The sequence below is a fragment of the Neofelis nebulosa genome, chromosome X, assembly GCF_028018385.1.
Source record: "Neofelis nebulosa isolate mNeoNeb1 chromosome X, mNeoNeb1.pri, whole genome shotgun sequence".
Taxonomy (NCBI): domain Eukaryota; kingdom Metazoa; phylum Chordata; class Mammalia; order Carnivora; family Felidae; genus Neofelis; species Neofelis nebulosa.
This window is the reverse complement of record NC_080800.1, coordinates 16,039,054-16,062,359: the sequence shown is the minus strand read 5'-3', so window position 1 is coordinate 16,062,359 and position 23,306 is coordinate 16,039,054. Positions and strand designations below refer to the sequence as shown.

The window sequence follows — 23,306 nt, the reverse complement described above, 5'->3', positions numbered from 1 at the left end:
CCATTTTAGCTCTTTGCTGCCTGTTTTTCTTGTCACGAGGGAAAGAGCATTTCATTTGTTGTCATACTTCCTCTGGGACCACCAGGTCTTTTTCAAGAAAACCAACAAAGTCCATACCCTGTGTCTGGGAGTCTGGGTGGAAAACAGTGGCCTTGCCTCATTTGTAAGTGGAGGGGCTGTCCACGGCTGTCCACGGCTGTCCACGGCCTGCCCTGGCTTTCTTGAGGCTGGTGGTCCCAGCTCGAGGCCTCGAAGGAGGGGCCACGGGAACTGGGCTCTCCTCGAAGGCCTAGGGCAGCCATGGAGGGGGGATGCTTGGGCCCTGCTCACTTCCGGGGCCGTGTGGGGACCCCCGGCTGCACTGTCCTCTCACACGGAAGCTTTCTCTTCTGAGGAAGCAGCACAGCTCCTCGGCAGGGATGTCATTTTCCTGGCTGTAAAACGAGGCCATGGTCGAGATGGGAGATATAGCTCGTAGCAGTAGAGCAGGCCCAGCTGAAAACCAAAAAGGGACTGTTTTTGCACATTGTGGGAGAAAAAATAGATTAAAATTGCCTTTGAAATATTTACTATAGATGCATATTTTAGTCATGATTATAATAAACCACAATTGGCATTGACTTAAGTGTTAAAACGCGAATATCTTCTTAGGAAGGCTGTGTGTGTTTCGACAGTATCTCGTCGTCTGCAATGTGACGGCAGATACCCAAGCCCTCGGTCACGCGGGGCTTGCTTTCTGACCACATACGGCTCACGGTAAAGAAACGACATCCAAATCAATAGGTTGGCAGATTATGGGCAAAAGGTACATGATAACTGTTTAAACCCACAAGTGTTATGGAGTTAAAACTGCTAAAGTTTAAACTGTAGTCACACCGTAATACTGGGGCCTTCAGGGGCGCAGACGGAAAAGGAATCAGGTTTACTGCTGTCATTCTGTAACTGCTGTGTAACAGCTTGCCTTATATTCATAGTTCAGTCTTTAACTGTTTCTCTCAGCTGCAAAATCATGAGTGTGTGCACAACCTTTTTCTCTTCAAATCTTGAAACCGCAATAATTGCCAACCTATTAAAAAATACATCTGCCATATGAACGTAGTTTCAGCTGTTCTGTGTTAAATGAGTAATTATGACTTTGGGCTCTGGTGGCACATGATACGAACTTGGGTACACATTTGAATATGGAGCATGTCAGGTTTGTGTGGTTTCACATATTGAGAAATCGCTTCTTTGTGCTTATTGATATATATTTTTCTCACGGACCGCTCTGTTATTTGGTTCAAAATATCACATGACAGATGATCTCTCGGTACATATAATCCATGTAATTATAGTGAGAGCTTCTCCTGTCATTGGTGGTTAAAAAATCCACACACTTTACTTTTTTTTTAGCCTCTGATATTTTTTATTCAATTCTGCTCTTCCTTTTATTTAAAAACTTGAGTTTGAATGGTTTCCATTAACAGATATTTTAAGATGACAGTCAGGTCTAAGGTGCTGCCAACTTGAAGCTGAACGCAGTCCCCGGCCCTCCAGCTGGATATGAAATCTAATTTCAGGCCTGGTGCAGTGCAGGGAGGTAGCTGATTTGTAAACAGCCCTTGAAACAACATAGCAGCAGTTGACAAGTGGCGGTTCTGAGGCGGGGGAAGTGTGCTATTTAGCTGTCTGACTGGTCACCCCGATTGCACTTCCACCTGGGGTTGCGTCTCCCAGAGCCACACGTGATAATTAAAGCTACAGGTTCATCATTGGTGGGGCCATCCCATTTCATTACCGTTACAAACTTAGGCTTGTCTTCATTTGTTGTAACGAAAGCCAAATGCAGATCCATCCCCTTTACTAAAAACTGTATTCTTTCTTCCTTTTAATTGAAATGTACATGTGAATATTAGAGCATACAGATAATCCAAAGTCACTCTCTTTGCTAATGAAACTCACTGTAGGGCCAGTGTTGGCCTGGGGCATGCATCTACCATTCTCAGACCACGTGCTCACGCAAGTTCCTCTCAGCCCTGTAACCCGTCGCTGTGTCTGTGGTGATGGCAGATACCAGTAAGTTATCCAGGTCTGCCCATTTTTTTTTCCCCGGAGGGGTTAGAATGGTCTTAAGTACAGAGAAGGAACATGTTAAATATTCATCTGGTTTAAGTGAATTTAATGTACCATCCTTAAAATTAATCTGAAGTTTTGGAGTCATTAATGGTTCCTTTGTTTTGTAGCATGGAATTTATTTGCCATTATTTAAGATAGTGAATTATTTAAGTAAGAAGGTGCTGCCGAATGACCTGTGGTCTGCCGGTGTGTGCATCAATGACCTCACGCCTCCATGAATGTTAATAATAATGGTTGGATATCAGTTTAAAGGACAGTGAATCGGTTAACGGGTAATACTGTCATATACTTGGATTTATAAACCCGCACAAACAAATTGTTCTCTTTGAGGACATTAATTCTTCTACTTGAGTTTCTTCTTTCACTGCTTCAACACTGAAAATCCGTGGTGTACTGGGGTGATTTATTATTTTTTTTTTCCAGAACAGTTTTGGAAGTGTTGCCACAAACACTGTTGTTTTTTTTTTTAATTCAGGTGATCTCTGTAAATTATTGAGCAAGAATCAAGTGCTGTGTACGCATCTCAGTCTATTTATATTATAGAACCATTTTCCACCATGGCCACCCACATGTTGATTTTGTATTTTGAAATGTTACTGAACTAGTAAAATATAGAAGAGCATGAAAATATAAACATCTCCCTACCCACCACCTATTTTATCAAATGTTCCCGTTTTGTCATACTTCTGATGCTTTGAAAAAAATCAATAAATGGACTTCTAGTTTCAGCTCAGAGATGTAGAGAGCTGCAGAGATGTGTCTCCCACGCTGACGAGGAAAAATCTGGACAGATTGGAAATTGACAAGAGAACTGAGTCTGCAGAGCAAATAGCCATTTAAAAATCTGGAGAGAAGAAGCACTTTCCGAGACCTGAGGCCTGAGCATTTACTTCCCAGAGGCAGAAGCCACCAGACACTATGGAAGTAGGTAGAAAGATCAAGCTAAAAATTTGACAACTGCTAGAGGTTGAGTGCAGACTAGCTTGAGAGTGTGAAGCTCCTGGGGGCAGCAGAGGAGCGGGAAGGTGGCCTATTGTTTTGCAGGCTTTTCCTCCAGGAATCCCACCTTGCTCTCGCAGGGAAGACTGGGGACAAACTGAAGAAAACTCAGGGAGCGGGTTGCAGGTGCTGGCTTGGGACCACTGAGAGACCCACTCAGACTTTTCTCCTTTAAGGAACAAAAGGCTTAGTCTGCAGGGGAAGGATGGGGAGTGAGAGCACCAGTGAAATACCATTGCAGCTGGGGGAAAGGAATTCCATCCAGGCCAGCCCCCCACCTCACCTCACAAAAGTCTTAATCTTCAGGGAGAAGGGCCACAAGGCTGTAGACTGAGAACGCTGGGGGATGCCCACTGCAGCTGGGGGAAGGGAGAGGGGGAGCTCTATTCTTGGAGGAGAGGCAGAAGCGTTTGTGAAGGCTAACACCAGACACAGGTCTGCAGTGCACTCCAAAGATGGGGGCTTAGAATATTCGCAACCCCTCCACCCCACCCCCACAGCACACTAACAAGCCTCCGGGAATAACAACAGTGGATTGTAGCAGGGAGAACTGCAGGAGACAGGCTCTTTCTGGGCAGCAGCACAAAGGGAAGCCCCAGAGCCAAGAGGGGGGACAAAAAAGATCACTAGAGGAATTTGAAGTTTCTCATGTCTGTAGGAACCACCGACCTCAACATGACCCAACTTCTGGCTAGCTTAACATAAATCCCCACACTGAGGTCTCATTTGCCTCAGTGTCCACTGCGCTATACAAAATGTCTGGCTTTCGGTCCCAAATCACAAGACATGCCAAAAGGCAAGAAAAAGCATTCTGAAGAGACAGAACCTAACACAGATACGACACAGCTGCTGAACTATCAAACTATATACCCATACGTTACCTGCCTCAGTCCACTGAGTGTCCTTTATGTGCCATGGGCCATTTTAGGCATGGACTTAACAAGGTCTGTACTCTTAGAGAGGGTACATTCTGACAGAGGAGAGAGAGCATAACTACAGACAAGCAAAAAAAAAAAATAATTACAGAGAGTGAAATATGCAACAAAGAAATATAGGAGGGGAAAAGGATAGAGTGACTGACTGGTGGAGCATGTAGGCTGTTTCACCTAGAGTCATCAGAAAAGGCCTCTTGGGGGAGGTGAAATTGCAGCTCACGCCTGAATGATTAGAAAGCTCCTGCCATTACTAAGTGCCATTTAAGTAGAGAACAGCAAGTGCAAAGGCCCTGAGGCATGGACAAGCTTGGAGCCCCTCAGTATATTAGCGCTCTGGAAGGTAACAGTGTTATGGGAATGTTGCTGGTGAGAGCAACCCCTGCAGCTGTGTCACTGTCAGGGCTAACCTAGGGAGGAATTAGTGGGTGGGTTCTCTCCTGTTCACATTCTTCTTCTCTTTAAACACATATAGAAATTACTCTTCTTTCCCCTCATTTTGGGGGCAAGGAGAGTCTATAATAACCTTTCTTGTAACCACTTCAGGACCTGGCACAGAGTGAAAAGGAACATGAATTTGCTGTTGTGAGTCAAGGCCTCGTTATTTATCCAGTAAAAGTGTATTATTTACTCCTCTTCGCAATTGTAGAGAATGTGCATTAACTCCACTAATCCTTACCCCCATCCCCCACCCCAGGGAGTGATTATTCCTATGTCACAGATGGAAAAACTGAGGCCCAGAGATGAAGACTGCAGATCTGTTAAAGGTCAACCTTGGCGTTGGAACGCCAGTAGCCTGTGTGTGATGGACCGGAAAGATGTGTAAGACCTGAAAGGATGGGTATTCTTCAAAAATAGAGACAGTGATGAAGGCAGACTGGATACAGTTGCTTCATTCTTATGCTAAGTCAGTTGATGTTAAAGCATTGACTGGCGAAACTGCGTAGGGAAATGGATTCAATAAATACGTGGCGAACCATCTATATCATTTGGTCATTTGTTATGAGCCCTTCAAAACAGATGAAAATGGGCAAATAGTTAAACCTCCCAATTCCCTCTGCTGTATACTACATATGTAACTATATAATAATAATAATAATAATAATAATACCATGAAGGCAATATTGTCTGGCACTCGTCTACTGAGAACATTCTGGAAATCAACATTTGTGATCTCAGTAACCGTTACATAACTGGTATCAGTCTACTGTTATGTACAAAGACGGCAACTCTCACCTGCTCAAATGCTTTTTGTTTTTTTCTATAATAATGCTTATTGTTTGAGAATAAATAAGTCATAATAAAACTAAACCTTAACAAGTACATGATTGGAGAGAGAGAACTTCGCGCTGGATGAAGAGGGTGACGATATCGTTTGGTTTCTGGTTTTTGCCATTAGAGGAAAGGAAAGAACTTTCCCACGAGCACCTCTCTTGACACATGAAAAGGTTGCTGGTGTTCAGTAATGAAACAGTCGTTAAAGGAAATGTAATTAGGGTGGAGTTTTCTCTGACCAGTTGTAATAATTGAGCACCCACTGTGTGCATAGTTCTATTATCTGTACCATTCATGTAGTATGACGTGCTGGATGAGAAAAACAGCAAACTTTTGTACAGCACTTCCCATGGACCAGAGACGTTAAGTAACTGTTAGCCCAGAGGAGCACAGCTAATCAGTGCCAGACCTGGATTTGAGCCTATGGGGCCATTTAACTCCAGAGTTCAAGTGCTCTTTCACTCCTGATTATACTAGGGTACAGGATATCTGGGTGGCCTTGGCTACATTAAAACAGCAACAACAAAGCAAACCGTGATTAGCATGAGGGGCACCCATACCTATCAGGTTCTGAGAACTTGCCGGGAATCTTCGCTGAGCTGGGTGTTAGGCTCTGTGAGATTTTTTTTTTTTTGATATGTAGCCACAGAGATTTTTTTTTTTTAACATGCAGCCACGTTCAATTGGAACCACCACTTCCTGTGAATGCCTTATGATGTTACTTGAAGAAGGGAAATAAGCATATAAATTTTTAAAAAGTTTCTTGAAGTATATTGATTTTTAAGACTGGATGCAATTAGTAGTTCTCATTAGTTCCAAGAATTATTTATCCTGGAATGTTTTGGTTCCATGTAAAGCACTTTAATATCGGAGACTGCAGGTTCTGCTGCTTTGATAGTCCGCGAGTCGAATGTGGCCGGTAGCTTTAAGCATGCGCAGTAATGCAAGTGTCAATGCTGCCAGCACAAATGGAAAAATGCATTGCTTTAATTGAAAAAACAGGCCATGTATAGTCTTTGACTCTCTTTACATTTAATCTGACTACTCATAGTTTCTGGGAGGGTGGGGAGGGAGCGAGCGGGATTTGGCCCTGTTGTTCATCAGGAAGATCCTGAAAAATTTTGGAATGTGAATTCTGACGCTGACCTCCCACTGCTTCTCCTTCTTGTGAAGCTGAAACAAAACACAACCTAGGAGATTCTGAAGCCCAGGCTCCTCAAACTTTAACATTGCCCAGGAGTCCCAGGCTGAGGGTGGGGTGTATGTGGGCAGATCTTGTTAAAATGCAGATTCGGATTCAGGGGGTCTGGGCTGGGGGCTGGTGGGTGTAGGGAGACTGAGATTGTGGTCTAACAAGCTCCCGGGGGATGGTACTTTTAGTAGCAAGGATGTAGCCAGCCCTTTTCGCCTCAGCCCTCCGTGTCAAGGCTGTGCTGCTCTTCTGAATCACCTGAGGGAGTTTGGACAACATAGATTCCCAGCCCACCCCAAATGGAATGAATGGGAGTCCCCAGGGCTGATGTTACGAAGATATGGCGGGGGGGGGGGGGGGGGGGGGGAGGGGGGTGGTTAGCTAATGAAGTGGTTTGATAATAAATCTGTCAGCTTTGTCTTTTTTTGGCCGGGGGGGGGGGGGGAGGGGGTGGGTAATGACAGCTTTGAAAACTTTACTGTAGGAATCAGATTGACAAACTCTGTGACATCCTAAGAGCTTCCTGTTTGACCTAAACTACAGTAGAAAACTTGACAGCCACTCCCCTTGGAAGGGAATTGTCCAGTTCTTTATGATTGTGTCCAGACTGGCTGAAATCAGAGAGTGTGGAGAAGAGAGAGGGCTTAATGGTTAGTTTGCTGACCTGCTCAGCATTAGATAATGTCTGTGGAGGTTCCCAGAGTGCGTCCAGGGGAGCTAGGGCCCAAATATGGAAAAGAGGAGCCATGATTATGAGGTAGGAGTTGAAATTACCATCGCGACGATTTAAAGTGTTATTTCAGCACTTTCCTCTGCTCCTGGGTTTGGGGTTTCATTGCTTGTGGTGTTCGGAGAGCCGGGCCGGACAAGCTAGGAAGAGGGCTGGGTGATGTCTTTGTTGTAATGAAGCACCAATTCCACAGTGGGGTTCTGTGGGTCACCCCTTTCCGGTATGACTTTTTCTTTTTTTTTGATAACTGAAAACACTCTAGCAACTGAATTTAAAAAAAAAAAAAAATTTAACATTCATTTTTGAGAGTGTGAGAGAGAGAGACAGAGCATGAGCGGAGGAGGGGCAGAGAGAGAGGGAGACACAGAATCCGAAACAGGCTCCAGGCTCCGAGCTGTCAGCATAGGGCCCGACGCGGGGTTTGAACTCACGGACTGCGAGATCATGACCTGAGCTGAAGTCGGACGCTTAACCGACTGAGCCACCCAGGCGCCCCTAGCAACTGGATTTTTAACATTTCTTAAATCTTAGTAATCTTTTCCCCTGAGATCATGTAGGAAGATAAGACACAGGTGGAGATGATCATCCAGTGTTCCTCAGTCTATTGTGTCCCTTTTTAAAAGTCCCTTTTTTCAAAACCAAGTGTTTCCCATTCTTGTTGCATTTGTAATATTCTTTACGCCAGCTCCTTACCTTGTCTAAGGGTTAAAAAAATAATAAGGGAAACGCCATGATGAGAAAAAAAAAAGTTGAGCGTGGGAGAACTAGAGACAGATTCCAAGGGACCTGGCTCTCACCCACACCTGGCTTCCTACAGTGGCTTCAGGCCTGGCAAGGGACACAGGCACCCGCACCGTGTAAATGGAACCCTGAAAGAAACCCCATAGCGCTGACCACACTGAGCGCTTTGCTTTTGTCTGCTCAAACCCTCTCTGTTGCAAAAGGCAAGGCTCTAGGGCATAGCCTGGTGGGCGAGACAGACCCAGAAGCACTTTTGTAACCCTCTCTGGTGTGCACTTAGTATGCCAAAGGAGCCCAAAGGGAGGGGAAGCTTAGAGGCTGGGGCAGGGGAGGAAGGGATAGATCAGGTGAAGAGGATGGTGAGAGTGACCGAGGATGTATGAACCGAGGCCTGCAGGGGAAGCGGCTTGATAAATATCTGGAAGAAAGCCTTGCCAGTGAGTAAAATGGGAAGTAGAGGCGGGGGTTGGGGTGGAGTGAAGTTGGGATGTGAGAGGCACTGTGCACCTCTGTAAGGAATTTGGACCCTAGAGGTGATCAGGAAGCATCAAAGGAGCCATTTTTAAGCAGAGGCATGTTGCCGTCAGATGTGGATGGAGGCAGAGTTTAACAGGTGACTTCTGAATGAGCATCTGCTCCCATGTAGCTTATTTCAAAAATAGCTTCATTGAGATCTAACTTGCATACTGTACAGTTCATCCACTTGTGCCTTGTTCAGTGGCTTTCAGCATATTTAGGGTTGTGTAATTATCACCATGATCTAATTTTTGAACATGTCCTTCCCGCCCCAAAGAGACCTTGTGCCCCTGTGCTGTTACTCCCCACTTCCAAGCCCAGCCCTCGGCAGTCAACCACTCTTCTTTGTAATTTCTCCTTTTTCTTTAGCGTTGAAGGGAATGTCTTCTGTGAGTGTATTATTAACTTTAAGGGGTCTCTTTGCCAGATTACAGACTCTTGCTCTTGGCTTCCTAGGTATTGCTCAGCCTGTTCCTATCAGCAGTGATATCTGTTATCTCACATAATTTTCAGGCTACAGGTCGGATGGACCCCAAGGGCAGTGTGTTCACCTGCTCACGGGGACATCGGAGACCTGTGTTCTTCCTGTCGCTCCTCCATGGGTCGTGCTGCCAGTAGCTTCACCCAAGGGCTGGTTTCTTCATGGTTGTCAGGCAGACGTAGGATGGCATCCACTGGCTGTGGGGCCCTCTGCTTCCTTGTTCAGGGCGGGCATGTAGGAGGAGTCCTTTCCTGCAGTCTGATTGGGTGAACTTAGCTCCTGTTGCCCACCCGGAACCAATGATTGGCTTAGAGTTAATTAGTCTGCCCTCTGGAGCTGGGGAGTGGGCTTGATGGGGGATGGGTGGGTACCTGTGGCCAATAGTTGGCTCTGCGAGGGGAGGAGGAAGGGAGCCGCCTCAGCTGGTTAGTACCGTGTTTGAAGCTGCCCCTAGCTTTATGCCTGTGAAAAGCGTCCTCAATTCAAATCTCACCACTTCGGGAGGTCGTGCAGATTTGGTCAGGCGGTGCACTGGAGTTGACCTTTGGACAGTGTCATAGTGTGGGCGATAGTGGGAATGGTGGTAACGTTAACTTATGTGGGAAATAAATGATTTAAGCCTCATTAGAAAAACCTGTTTGCTTTAGGATAGCAATGTTTAAATACATGACTAGTAGTAAATAGTAGGGAAATCATTCTTATCTGGTTATTAGGTTAGCCCCTTGGAATCTCTCCTTGGGGGAAAAAATGAAATCCTGTCCTGCATGTGTCAGTATTTGAGTTACTCTGTGAACTTGAAATTAACAAAAATTGACTTTGTTTCAAGTATAATTCACGCTTCACTAAGCCCAGTAGACATTCTGCCAGTTACTTGCACGTTATTAAATTTTGCTTTAGATGTAATAAAAAAAAATTAAGGTAGGCCTCTGCTTTGCAAGTAACTTATTTGATTATGAGCTGTATTTTCAAGTCTGTTTTGGAGTGAGGTTTGCCCTCATGTAAGTAATGAGCGTTTGCTGGCGCAGCTCTTTAATGGTGAGAACGGATGTTGAAGAAAGCAAACACCATATGCCCTTTGTTTCCCGTGCATGTCCCCTCCTGGAGGCTGGGTGGAGTGTTTCAGCTGTCTCGAATAATCTCCATTTTGCTGTTACTGCAGACTTTGCGGCTCTCCCACTCTCTTCTCTCCGATGTTACAACTTCTTCCTCTTCCTCCTCCTCAGTCATAAAGGTTCCATGCTCTGAAGCGCCAGAGATTGGGTTAATTTTGAAAAATGAGTTTCCCTTGATTTGTGACAGAAATTAGTGCAGAGAATTTAAAAAAAAAAAAAAAACACCACCCAGCGCGAATGTGTAGTGGGAGGGGCAGGCGGGTTGGGTACGGGACAGGATGCTTAGAATAATTCTGCTGCCAAGTGAATCAGAGAGACTCGCAGTTCTCGGCGAGCACGGAGCATACTCCTGCCCAGAGTTCAGACGCAGTCAGCCCGAAATCACCACTTGATGCTCCACAGAATGGAGCTTTCTGCAGCCAAAGCCCCGGGTGCTGCAGACGCGTCTGAGACTGTAAGTAGGACGTACATCTGGTTTGATTGCTATTATGCCTGCATCTTTTGGAGCCTGGTGCCCCGCTACTTCTTAGGCCGGGAGGGAGGCATGATGGAGAATTTGGTCCCAGCTCAGTCCTTCCAGAGAGATGGTGAGCAACACTGTTTTCCCGCTCAGATCTGGGTCACAGTTTTCTTGTTTGTGGCAGAAGGGAATGTCTTTCTTGGGGCGCTCCTGTGACAGAAGTGGCTTTTGGCTGATCCCCTTTAGTAGTGTCATCTACAAAGATTTTGGACAACCCTGTCCTCTGGTGTGAGGGCTCTTCCCTTCTCCCGACTGTGATCGAAGAGTTTTGTCCAGGGGACACCCCAGCCAGCCAAGCCTCCCCACGCCCCTGCCCCGCAGCCATCCCTTTCATCAGTTAAGTTTCCTTATCAAGGGCGGGGAGCAGGTAACGTTTCTGAGGCAGCTGGCAGGTTTGCAAGCCTGGGATAAAGCCAGGTGTGGAATGCAGCTTCCCTGCGGTGGGAAGGAGAGAAGAGTGAGATCGAAGGCTGGATGGAAAGTCAGCTTGAGATCTGTTCAGAGCACAGTTTGTTGCTAGATGCCAGTTGAGGTGGCAGGCAAAGCTCAGATCCTCCCTCTGCTAACTGGAGCTTTGGGCTGCCAGCAGATACTCTTCCCATCTGCAAAGCGCTATCACCGCACTTCACGGCGTCGCGGGGTGGTTGGAAGTAATGGATGTGAAAGTAGCCAGTGCTTGGTGGGCACTTGCTAAGTGGTGTGTTTTTGCCCTTCGTACCCCTTCTCCTTCCTTAGTGGGATATTGTACCATCCGTGCGAGCAGTGTGCTGGGCTGTGGGGCGTGCCACCCGTGTTGCTCTCCTGGCTTCTTTCGGGGCAGCCTTCGTGGCCTCCCACATTCTCTTGCTTGGTGTCATAAATTTGATCTTGGCGTCAGCCTTGCTCAAGACCAGAGCCCTAGAGGTTGCCCTTTTAGCCTGGTCCAGGGGACCCCCTAGAACAAGGAGGTCTCGGGGAGAAGGTGTGAGTGTGTCATGCTGTGTCTCAGAGATCCATTTGAGTTCAGGATCATGGGGACGGGGGACCCAAGTCAGGAGGCCGTGTGATGAATCCTGGGGGGACAGCGATAATTCAGCAGAGCCATTTCCCGTTCAGCTTTGAGTTTCCAAGTTATGAATACCTATATTCAGCTGGTACAAGGGAGAAGAAACAGAAAACTCAAATCTCGAAGAAAGCTGCTTAGCAGTTCGTCTGATTTCTGATTCAGGAGTAGGCGTAGGACACTGTCATGGTGACACTCCATCTGGTTATTTCAGTGAACCTGTTCATGGATTTAGGCAAGCTGCGAGCACATCAGTCCGTTCCCAATTGCCTTCCACCCTTATGTGCGTGTGTTGGGGACTTTCTTTTTGTTTTTTGTTTAAAGTTTCTTTATTTCTGAGAGAGAGAGAGAGAGAGAGAGAGAGAGAGAGAATGAATGAGCGGGGGAGGAGCAGATAGAGGGAGACACAGAATCCAAAGCAGGTTCCAGGCTCCGAGCTGTCGGCACAGAGCCTGACATGGGGCTCGAACTCACAAACTGCGAGATCATGACCTCAGCCCAATTCGGACACTTAACCGACTGAGCCACCCAGGTGCCCCTGTTTTGGAGACTTTCTAGAGCCTGTCTTGTTAAATTAGCTTTACCATGTGCTTTATATTTGCTAACTATGAGTTAATTGCTAATAAGAGTGCTTTCTTGTCAGTCACAAGTTCTCCCACCCCTTACTGTACTTGAATTCCTTGTATTTCGTCTCTTATTTAGGCTAAAATTGTTCGCCTCTAGCTGGCAAGCCTCCTCAACAACTGTCCACGAGCTCTAAGCCAGGGCTAACTTTTATCAGTGTTTTTGGAGACATTGTATCATCCGTACACTTTGTTTCATGGGCAAAGATAAAAGAGTACTTCTTATCTTAACCAGCATCAAAATCCTGTATCACAGTGTTCCAGCCTTCAGTAGCTCTCTGTGGGTCTTCATTGAAATCCACTTTCTTCCCCATGCCCGGCTGTGCCTTGTGTAGCCTGGCACACGCCTCCCTCTCCAGCTTCATTGCCATCACCCTCACACTTGGCCGCTACCTTCCACCACACCAGTGCCCTGGCTGCCCCAGCCCCCGCCGGGGCCTCTCCTGCCGCTGGGCCCAGGCTTGCTCATCTTTTAGATGTCACTTGGAGAAGGCCCTGTGCCATCTTACCTTTTGAAAAATTTTTTAATGTTTATTTATTTTTGAGAGACAGAGACAGGAGTGGGAGAGGGCAGAGAGAGAGGGAGACACAGAATCCAAAGCAGGGTCCAGGCTCTGAGCTGTCAGCACAGAGCCTGACGTGAGGCTCGACTCACAGACTGTGAGATCATGACCTGAGGTGAAGCCGGACGCTTAACCGACTGAGCCATCTAGCCAACCCCATCTTATCTTTTAAAAAAAAATGTTTATTTATTTATTTTGAGAGAGAGAGACAGAGTGGGGGAGGGGCAAAGAGAGAGGGAGAGACAGAATCCCAAGCAGGCTCTGTGCTGTCAGCACAGAGCCCAACGTGGGGCTCAATCTCATGAACACTGAGATCATGACCTGAGCCAAAATCAAGAGTTGGACACTTAGCCAACTGAGCCACCCAGGCACCCCCCCCAACCCTGGGCCATCTTATCTTAAGGGACTTCCTCCATCTTAAGTTTCCTTTCTCCCTTCCTGACACATCACCATATCTATTTCTTGCAGAGCACTTGTATCACAGGCTATAAATCCCTAGTTGATTTACAAGTCATTGATTTACTTGGCACTTGATGTGCCCCCCACTGGAATGTTGGCCCCCATGCTGGCAGAGGCCTTGTCTTTGTTATTCCACTGTATCCCGAAGCCCCTAATTCAGTTCTCAACACAATTATGTGCTCATGTTCAACAACTGTTTCTTAAATGAATAGAGGTTTTAGATGATTAATATCGTGCGTGACTGCTGAGTAGTTTGTGCCCGCAAGCTGATAAAGATGGTCCCATCTTATCTGTGCCGGACCTCCCCCCCCCCCCCCCGCCCCCGCCCCCTGCCCCTCTGCCTCCATCACTGCTCTGGCACTTTGGGAGCACTCCAGACCTCGAGGCCCAATTTCCCTCTCCTGGCAAGCCGGTGGCTGCTATCTGGAGTCACCCTCTGTTTTAAGCATCATTTTTGTTCTCAAAATGAAAACCACCTGTCTTCAAAGTGATTTGCTTAAAACAAATACTTATTTCTTTATGGAGGCCTTCCTCCCCTTCTGCCTTTCCCCACCTCCTGCCAAGAATAATGGGAAAACCCTCCTATCTTGGAAAGTGGTTTTCCCTCTGGTCAGAATCCAAAGCTGGATGGTTTATCACCCAGTGTGCCGACCGATAGCTTCTCCCTGCCCTGTTGCTCTCAAATGTTCACACTTTTGTTCTTCCGAGGGGCTCAAAGGGGTCATGTCATGGAGGCTCAACCTTTGTCCCACCCCCTTTGCACATTTCCTTTAAACATCCTTCCTACAGGTAAAGAGCCCAGGCCAGGGCACCACAGAAATGGTTGCAGGGGGTGGGGGCAGTGTCTAATTAGTGTCCTGTGGTTGGCTGTTTGCCAGCCTATTGACACCTTATACCAAGTCCAGGGAGAAGATGACATTGCCTGCATTTTAGAGATGGTGCAGTGAGGCTCACAGAGGTTAGGTAGGTTGTAAGCAACCAGGATCAGAACCCAGATCTCTCTGGCTTCCAAATCCGTGTATTATTTGTTGGTGTACCCAGTGTTTCTTGGAGGCTTTCTTTTTTCTTCTCTTTCTTTCTTTTTTTTTTTTTTACCATGTTCTTCAGTGAAAACATCTGCCATCTTAGTGTACATATGTGTGTCCATACTTGTAATGGCAATAAGTTAACTGAAATAGTAGTTGCCTTCACTGTGTATGAGGCTTTTGTATATTCTCCATTCCACTTTAAAAATGCTCGTCAGCACATGGCAGGATTCTGTTCCTTTTCAAAGCCAAAAAATATTCCATTGTATGTACATGCCACAGTTTCTTTATCCATTCATCCATCAGTGGCCATTTAGGTTGGTTCCACCTCTTGGTTGCCAGCGGCTGGGCGACGGGGAGTGGGGAGTTGCTGATCAACGGGTAGAATGCGTCAGTCGTGCAGAATGAATATGTTCAACAGATCTACTGTACAACGTTGGGCCTAGAGTTAGCGGTACTTTATTGTGCACTTAAAAAAAATTTTAGGAGGCTATACCTCAAGTGTTGTTGACACAATAAAGTGCTACTTCGGACCTTCTAAATTGATCGTGTGGCCCACTAATTGGCGGCAACCCATGGTTTGAAGATAGGTGGCACTAGTGTTGGTGATATGTACATGCTTACTTTAGGCAGAGGTTTACATGATGTAAGCTACTTTTAAAAACGTTTATCCTAGTGTAGCCTACACATATAAAATGCACATGAGACACCAGTTTGTTGAATTTTCACAAACTGAACCCATCTGGGTAAAAAGCACCAGATCAAAACACACGCCATTGGGGCACCGGGGTAGCTGGTTAAACATTTGACTCTTGATTTCTGCTCAGGTCCCGATCTCATGACTAATTCAGGCCCCACATTGGGCTCTGTGCTGGCACTGCAGAGCCTGCTTGGGGTTCTCTCTTTCCCTCTCTCTCTCCGCCCCTCCCCCACTCACTCTTTCTCTCTCAAAAACAAACAAACAAACAAACAAACAAACAAACAAACAAAACCCACTGCCATTGATATAAGCTTCTTTGAATCAAGGCAGGCATGGAGTACTACAGAAAGGGATGTGCCCTCAGTTTGTTCTGAATTATGCACATACGGCTTACTTGATAGAATCTCTCTATTTAGAGTCCCATGTTTTGTGCTTTCCATGACAGGGCCTAACTGGTATTTTAGGTCTAACAACTACTGAAGGAGTGGAACCAGGCTTCTGTAGGGACTGTCCGAAATGGACACAGAAGGAGGCTAAGGATGTGCCTGGTAAAATGTGAACAAGGAGGAGGAGGAAGGGGCAGGGCCCCACAGTGGCTATGGAAACCCTCGGGTGTGAGGATTTACGGTGATAGTAATCGAGACCAATTTTAGTGAAATGGGGTGGGGGGGTAGGGAACTTGTGATTAGAGTCCCAAGCCCCTAGAAGTCAATGCACTTTTGTGTAAAATAAGGAACATTCACCTCTCACCGTGAGTATTGACTTTTAGAGGAAATTCTTAGCATACTGAATCAAACTTTTTCTTGGCAAAAGACATAAATGTATCTCCATACAAAAGCAAGCTAGAGGGGCGCCTGGGTGGCGCAGTCGGTTAAGCGTCCGACTTCAGCCAGGTCACGATCTCGCGGTCCGTGAGTTCGAGCCCCGCGTCAGGCTCTGGGCTGATGGCTCGGAGCCTGGAGCCTGTTTCCGATTCTGCGTCTCCCTCTCTCTCTGCCCCTCCCCCGTTCATGCTCTGTCTCTCTCTGTCCCAAAAATAAAAACAAACAAACAAACAAACAAAAAAAAAAAAAAACGCAAAAGCAAGCTAGATTAACTTTGCTTTCATAATCTAAGGGTTCTGTAAGGTTGTCTTTGTGGACAAACTGTACACAATTCTTTGTCATGGCATGTGCTAGAAATGAAAGGGAGTGGATACTGTAACGTGCTTCTAAACATTACGTGCTGTTACAAAGTTTTATTAATCTGTGAGACCCATTGGTAGCTTTTAGGCAAACTGCAATCGCTTCCTTGAATCAGGGACTCTGGGATAATAATAAATCCTTTTGTCTTTGTTGATTAGATAAGCTCTTATTTATTGTTCATTTTTGTGTGGGAGACTTTGAACTCTCACACAGTTGGTGTGTGTTTCCTGGCATTCTGGACCTATAGTGTTCACCGTGGGCTTGTGTTTCATTCTGCATTTGTTGTGACTGTGTGTATGGAAGAAAAGTCCTGGGACTGTAACAAACACACTGTGGAATAGGAGGGGGCATCCTGCTGGGGACAGGGAGTGGATGTGTCTGACTCCTTTCTTGGTGCCCAGCGTCAGGCCACGGCACTAAGCACTTGGTTAATGAATAGAAGGGCAGAAGAAGAATTCGTAGGTAGGACGTAATGGTGTGTACTGTTTGCTTTGTTCCTTTCATCCTAGTTAGTCATCAAAACAAAGCTGTGAGGTGGGTACTGTTAATATCCTTCAGGGTGACCTCATGTCCCTGTTGGCCACGGGACAGTTCTGGTGTATGCCTCCTGTCCTAGCATTGATGGTGGTAGCCCCCTCTTTCACTCTGAAGTGTCCTGGTTCCAATGATAAATTAGTTCACTCTGAGAAGACACAAATAGACATTTTTCCAAAGAAGACATACAGATGGTCAGCAGACACATGAAAAGATGCTCAACATCACTGATGATCAGGGAAATACGAGTCAAAACTACAATATCACCACACACCTGTCAGAACGGCTAAAACCAACAACACAAGAAACAACAGATGCTGGCGAGGATGTGGAGAAAGCGGAACCCTCTTGCACTGTTGGTGGGAATGCAAACTGGTGCAGCTGCTCTGGAAAACAGTATGGCGGTTCCTCAAAAAGTTAAAAATAGAACCACCCTATCATTCAGCAATCACACTACCGGGTATTTACCCAAAGAATACAAAACTACTAATGCAAAGGGATACATAGCAGCATTATCTACAATAGCCACATTATGGAAACAGCTCAAATGTCCATTGACTGATGAATGGATAAAGATGTGTGTGTGTGTGTGTGTGTGTGTGTGTGTGCGCGCGCGCACGTACGCGCGCGTGCGCACACACACACACACACACACACACACTGGACTATTACTCAGCCATAAAGAATGAAACCTTGCCATTTGCAATGACATGGATGGAGCTAGAGAGTATTATGCTAAGCGAAATAGAGAAAGACAAATACCATATGATTTCACTCCTCTGTGGAATTTAAGGAACAAAACAAATGATCATGGGGGGAAAAGAGAGGCAAAGCAAGAAACAGACTCTTAACTACAGAGAACAAACTGATGGTGACCAGAGGGGAGGTGGGTGGGGGGATGGGTGAAATAGGTGTTGGGGATTAAGGAGGGCACCTGTGATGGCACCAGGTGATGCATGGAATTGTTGAATCACTTATTGTACACTTGAAACTAATATTACACTGTATGGTAACTAACTGGAATTTGAATAAAAACTTAAAAGTAGTTCCCTCTGAAATGTTGGGGTTTGGATAGACAGGTGAGGAAACAGAGGGCACAGAGAAGCCACATTACTTCCTGATGTCACCCACCTATTAAGAGGTGGTGCTGGAATTCTTTCTTAAGAGTCTGACTTCAGATTTTGTCATTTGTTTGCTAAGTTCTGCTGCCTCACAACTTAGGCCAAGGAACATGTAGTGTAAAAAAAAGCAGTCTCTGTTTTTCGGTGTCACTATTTATTAAACATCACTGCTGTGACGTGTGACTCAGGGTAGTCAGAGTGTGCTAGTGAAGACCCATGGAAACCCTGAATGTGCTTTCCCTGGGAAAGCTGGACACTTGGTATCCCGGAGTGACAACACCATTCACATGTGCCCGGTGCTTCACAGTGTACAGAACCCTTTCTATACAGCATGTATACCCTGTGAGGTGGAAGATGGCATTTCCATCTTACGCAGGAGGATGCGTGATCATCAGGGTGACGTGGTCACCTGCTTGAGGTTTGATAGCCAGAAAGGGAGCCGATCCAGGATTCACTTCCTATTCTGCCTCTGTCATCAGTGCTTTTTCCACTGTAGCAATGAGGCCTCTCAGCCAGGCGTGTTTGTACAGCTATTTGAGGATGGGAAGCCTTTCGAAGACTCATTACCCGAACGCGGGGTTTCTCCACCTTAGCATTGTTGACATTTTGGGCCCTCTAAGGCTGCTGTGGGGGACTGTGCACTGGAGGGTGTTGAAAAGCATCCCTGGCCTCTATCCAGGCCAGGAGCGCTACCCTCACATCCTCGCCCAGTTGTGAGAACAAAAATGTCTCAGGCGGTGTCAGATGTCCCCAGGGACACAGTTGCCCTTGGTTAGGAACCACTGGCCTAAGTACAATAGCAGCATTTGAAAGAGGGAAAAAGACAACCACGAAAATGTCAGGCCTTTTTCCCTCTCTTTGGTTTCTAAAGCATCAGAAAAACTATTAAAATACCCACAAATGGGCAGGAAAGAGAACAAGCAGCACATTTCCCATTGGATTTGGTTCTGTGGGAGGATGTTAGGTCTCCCAAGGAAGGATACGATAGCCAGCATTTTTTAAAGTTAGAAATCATACAATTAAAAATGTTTTTTTACGAAAAAAGTTAGAACAGAGATCAGCTGAAATGTGTGCCTATGAAATCTCCAGGGACCCTGCTGCCCATGTTCTGCTTTACCTGCTTCTAGCCTTTTGCAACATGCATATATATATTTTGCAAATAGGGCCATGCCACAAATGCTGTTTTAATCAGCTTTTTTTTTTTTTAGCTTCAGTGTGCCCTGCAGTACCTTTCCATATCTCTGATGTAGAGCTACAACATTTTTAATGGCTGCATAGTATTTCATTGTACGGCCACAGTGTAATTTATTCACTCATTCTCCTATTGTGTACATTTGTTTCCAATTGTGTTTTTGCTGTTACATGCAAAACTGTCATGAGGATTTATGTGTGTGTACCCATGCCCTTTATAGCCTTTTTCCTCCCTTTACAGAAACAAGGAAATTTTGTTATCCATTGAACGAAATCCCTAATCTATAGTGTACTGGATTATATTTTGATTATATTATATGCTGTTGCCCCTGAAAATTATGGAAAATGTATTCACAAAAATTCTATTATACACTAGATGTGCAGAATGGGGTGTGGAAAGTTCTTTGGTTTTCTGATCAAATGATGACTAATAAGAAGCCATTTAGGTTTCGTGCCCTGTTCATGAAAACCACTCTTAACTGTAGAGGACTACTTCCTGAGTAGGAATTACAACCCAGTAAAGATCTCTGAATCTTCCTTTAAGAGTTTGTTCATTGCTGAGAGAAACTTAGGGCTGTGTTCTCGTAGATTTTCATTGCTCGTGGATTTTTCTTATATGCATTTAAAATGATAAAATGATAAACTCGTGGTAAAACATTCAAATGGTACAGAAAACCTTAAATAAAGTTCCCTACTTTACTCTGCCTTTGCTTTTTTTATTCTCTAGAAATTTTCTATGCATACACAAACATTAAAAATGTGCAATTTTCCCCCCAAAACCCCACAAACTAGACAACAATATGCAAGGTCTGATCCAACGAGCTTTTTTCAGTTAATGCATCTTTCTGTGCCTACCCCTTAGTCTGTTTAATCAGTGCCCTGTTTGGGGTTGTTTCAAGCTTTCCTTTTTTTCCTGCGGCAAAGCAGTCTATTTTGCATGGGTCTATCTTTAGGATAAATGCCTAGCAGTGGAGTGCTTGGGTTAAGAGCCTGTGCCCTTAGAATTTTCACAGATATTGCTGAATTGCCCTTCTACTGACAGTAGCTGGACTTGTTGCCATCAGGCATTTTTTTTTCCCTGCCTGGCATAAACTACGGATTGATAAATCAGGAACACAAAGGTTGACCTCATCTGTGGGAAGGGCCATCAAGGTTACGAGGCCACAGCCTTGCGGGGGCTCAGGGGATATGTATTTCCAGGTTTTCTCCTGGGGTGGGCCAGAAACTGGCTTTTGCTTTTTTTCAACCAGGGAGTAAAAAAAGCTGAGAGATAATACCCAGGTAGGCAACTTTCTGGAAACATTTGATGATGTGTCTCAGAATCTCTGAGGTGGATAGAAACGAAGAGGTTTGCAATAGTTACTTCTCAGTAGGGCTCTGAAATAAAAGAATGCCGAGCTGGCAGTGTGCCAAATGCACCATGCAGATATGTAACCTAGTGAACGTAAATGGAATGTGCTCTAATCATTTCATGATCATTTTCCACCCCTTGTATCTCTTCCATGAAGTCTTTTCTGATGTTTTCCATTCCCCCATCTTCATCTACTCCATCCTGATTATTTTTTTTTTTGCGCTGTCCTTTTTGAACAAAATGATAATTATGGTCAGTATTGCATTTTGAACCTTTTATTGTTGTCTTCTCTTATTTTTGCCCAGCTCTGTCTCCTTGATGAAATTGGAACCAACACTTGGTTTCTAGTCCTCGTCACCCTAGTCCTCAACACCCTAGTGGGGTGTTGGCACATATGGATTTTCATTGGCTGCTCGCTTTAGACATTTCCTTATTTTAGGGGGTCCCTGTGCTTGGTAAAGGAGGCCTGTCCCTGGACAACCCCCACTGCTGGTCCGCAGAAGGGTGCTCATTTTAAGGTCTCTGTCACCTCACTTGTTGACAAGTGTTGCCGCCCTGCTCAGGGAGGGGCCCAGCAAGGTGCCATCTTTTATTGATTTGGTATTTGAAGCAGTGGAGGATGGCAGATGTTTGAAGGTCGTTCCATGAATCCCAGTGGGCACAAAAGCTGCCACAGCCCGGGCTCGAGTGTGAAGGGCCCGTGTTTTCTGAGAAGTTGGGGGCTTTCTGATGGCCATTGCCCGTGTTACCTCATTGTTGTCTCGGCCAGGAGTTTTTTTGAGTTGGCCTGGGGTTAGCCCCGCCAAGGCTAAGATACAGAGAGGAAAGAAAGCAGGTCTCAGGAAACCTCTCATATATCCGTGAGCCTGAAACTGGGCCCACTCTTAGGGTGTGCCTCCTTTTCCAGTGTTCTGGCTGATGCTAGGAGGTGGTTCTTGGGGCTCAGGGCCCTTGCCCTGGAAGGTAAAAGCTCAAGCCTGCTCAGGTTGGGCCTCTGGCTGTGCTCCTTGCAGGGGCTGAAGGGGCCGTGCTTTGCTTTGTCCCCATACCTCTCAGGGCTCACACCTGGGGCCCTGCTGATGTGACTCTGCCGGGAGCTTCCTAGGGGGTGGCCTGGAACCTCGGTAGAGAAGTCTTAGAAACAAACCAAAGAACTTGTATGTGTTTATTTTTCTTATCGTTCAAGTAGTACATTTTGTCTTACAACAAATAAAGAGGACTTTTTGGAGTCAGGCAGTGTGCTCCAGGGAAAATGGCCTTTGGAGCCAAATGGTTCTAGGATGGAATGTGGGCTCTGTAACTTTTTCCTTAAGGAGCTCTTGTGAGCTGAATTGTGTCCCCTCCTATGGTGAAGCCCTAACTTCCAGTGCCTCGGAATGTTTCTGTATTTGGAGACAGGGCCTTTTAGAGGTAGTTGAGTTAAAATGAGGGCACTAGGGTGGGCCCTCGTGCAATCTGATTTGTGCCTTTACAAAAAAAGGAAATTAGGACACAGAGAGACACCAGGGATGTGCACTCAGGGCAAAGACCACGTGAGGACACAGCGAGAAGGTGGCCATCGGCAAGCCAAGGAGAGAGGCCTCACCCGAAACCAGATCTGCTGACACCTTGACCTTGGACTTTTGGTCTCCAGAACTGTGAGGAAATAAACTTTTGTTGTCTAAGCCCCACAGTCTGTGGCATTTGTTAAGGCAGTGCTGGCAAACAGATACAGGTGCTTTCGGCGAGTTGGCTCCTCTGATGTCGCTTCCCGCAGCCCCCGGCCTCTCACAGTCCGGGCGTGGGGCAGAGATAATGTCTGCTGTAGAGCAGGTGCTCACAAACAGTGCTCGTGATGATGCTAGTTTAGTAATATAACGATAGAAACCACCACGGCCGCCTCCACCCAGGTTTTCTGGCCTCGGCCTGGTTTGGGGGGTTTTGTTTGTTTATACTTTCTTTTCAAGTCCTTTTCAAACCGGTTGCCAGCAACTCCAGGGATGGGAGGAGGCGGGCACTTCATGGGTCTAGCAAGCAGTGAAGTATTTGCTTCTGAGCGCTCGTTTTCATCACACACCGGGCTTCCGGGCACACTTGTCTTCAGAACAAAGATCGTGCTGCTAAGATGGACGGAGAGCACCCTTCGCCCTTTGGCTGGCATGAATATTTACTGCACCTAATAGCCGCTGTGGTCATGCCCTGGGGCTCCTGCAACGAAGCACCACAGCCAGGGGCTGGGGCAGGGTGGGGGGGGGAGCTTAAGTGGAAAATGTCTTGTCTCACAGCCCTGCTTGCTAGAAGTTCACGATCAATGTGTGCATAGGGTTGGTTCATTCTGAGAGCCGTGAGGGAGAATCCGTTCCGTGCCTCTCCTCCGGCTTCTGCTGGGTTGCTGGCAGCCTTAGGCTTTCTTTGGCTTGTAGATGCATCACCCTGATCTCTGCCTTCGTCTCCACACGACATCCCCTCTTTGTGCACCTCCCTGTCCAAATCTCTCCTTTTTATGAAGATGTCAGGCACACGGGGTCAGGGCCCACTCAGATGACTACATCTTAACTTGATCATCTGCAAAGACTCCATTTCCAAATAACGTCACATTCACAGGTACTGGGGGTTGTTAAAGCTTTAACATCTTTTTGGAGAATGCAATTCAAGCCACACAGCAATTGTATCGGAAGCCATTGTGCCATCAGTGTATCTCTGCCAGTGGCAGCAGCAGCCCTGGAGGAGTCCCCATGTCTGGTCTACCCCTTCCTCCCATCATGCGGCTTTCAGCTCAGAACTCACCTCCTCAAAGAGGCCTTCTGTGACCGCTCTCAGTACACATTGATTGAACAATTAAGTAGATCGCAGAGCACAATTAAAATGTGACTGAGAGTTACGACGATACTTTCCCCTTAAAGTTTGACAGGGCTTGTCTC

At 46.2% G+C, this 23,306-nt stretch overlaps 1 protein-coding gene across 8 annotated transcripts in view; it reads left to right on the top strand.

Moving 5' to 3' along the window:
- The window catches only part of SH3KBP1 (SH3 domain containing kinase binding protein 1), a 334,814-nt gene that overhangs the window by 77,461 nt on the left and 234,047 nt on the right, over window positions 1–23,306 (top strand). Inside the window, exon 1 of one of the 8 annotated variants that reach the window (XM_058714790.1) lies at window positions 10,389–10,547. The exons of the other annotated variants lie outside the window; for them this stretch is intronic. Coding sequence (XP_058570773.1) covers window positions 10,485–10,547 — 63 coding nt within the window. The 5' untranslated portion in view covers window positions 10,389–10,484. Of the gene's footprint in view, window positions 1–10,388; window positions 10,548–23,306 lie in introns of those variants that run through there. 8 annotated transcript variants of the gene reach the window in all.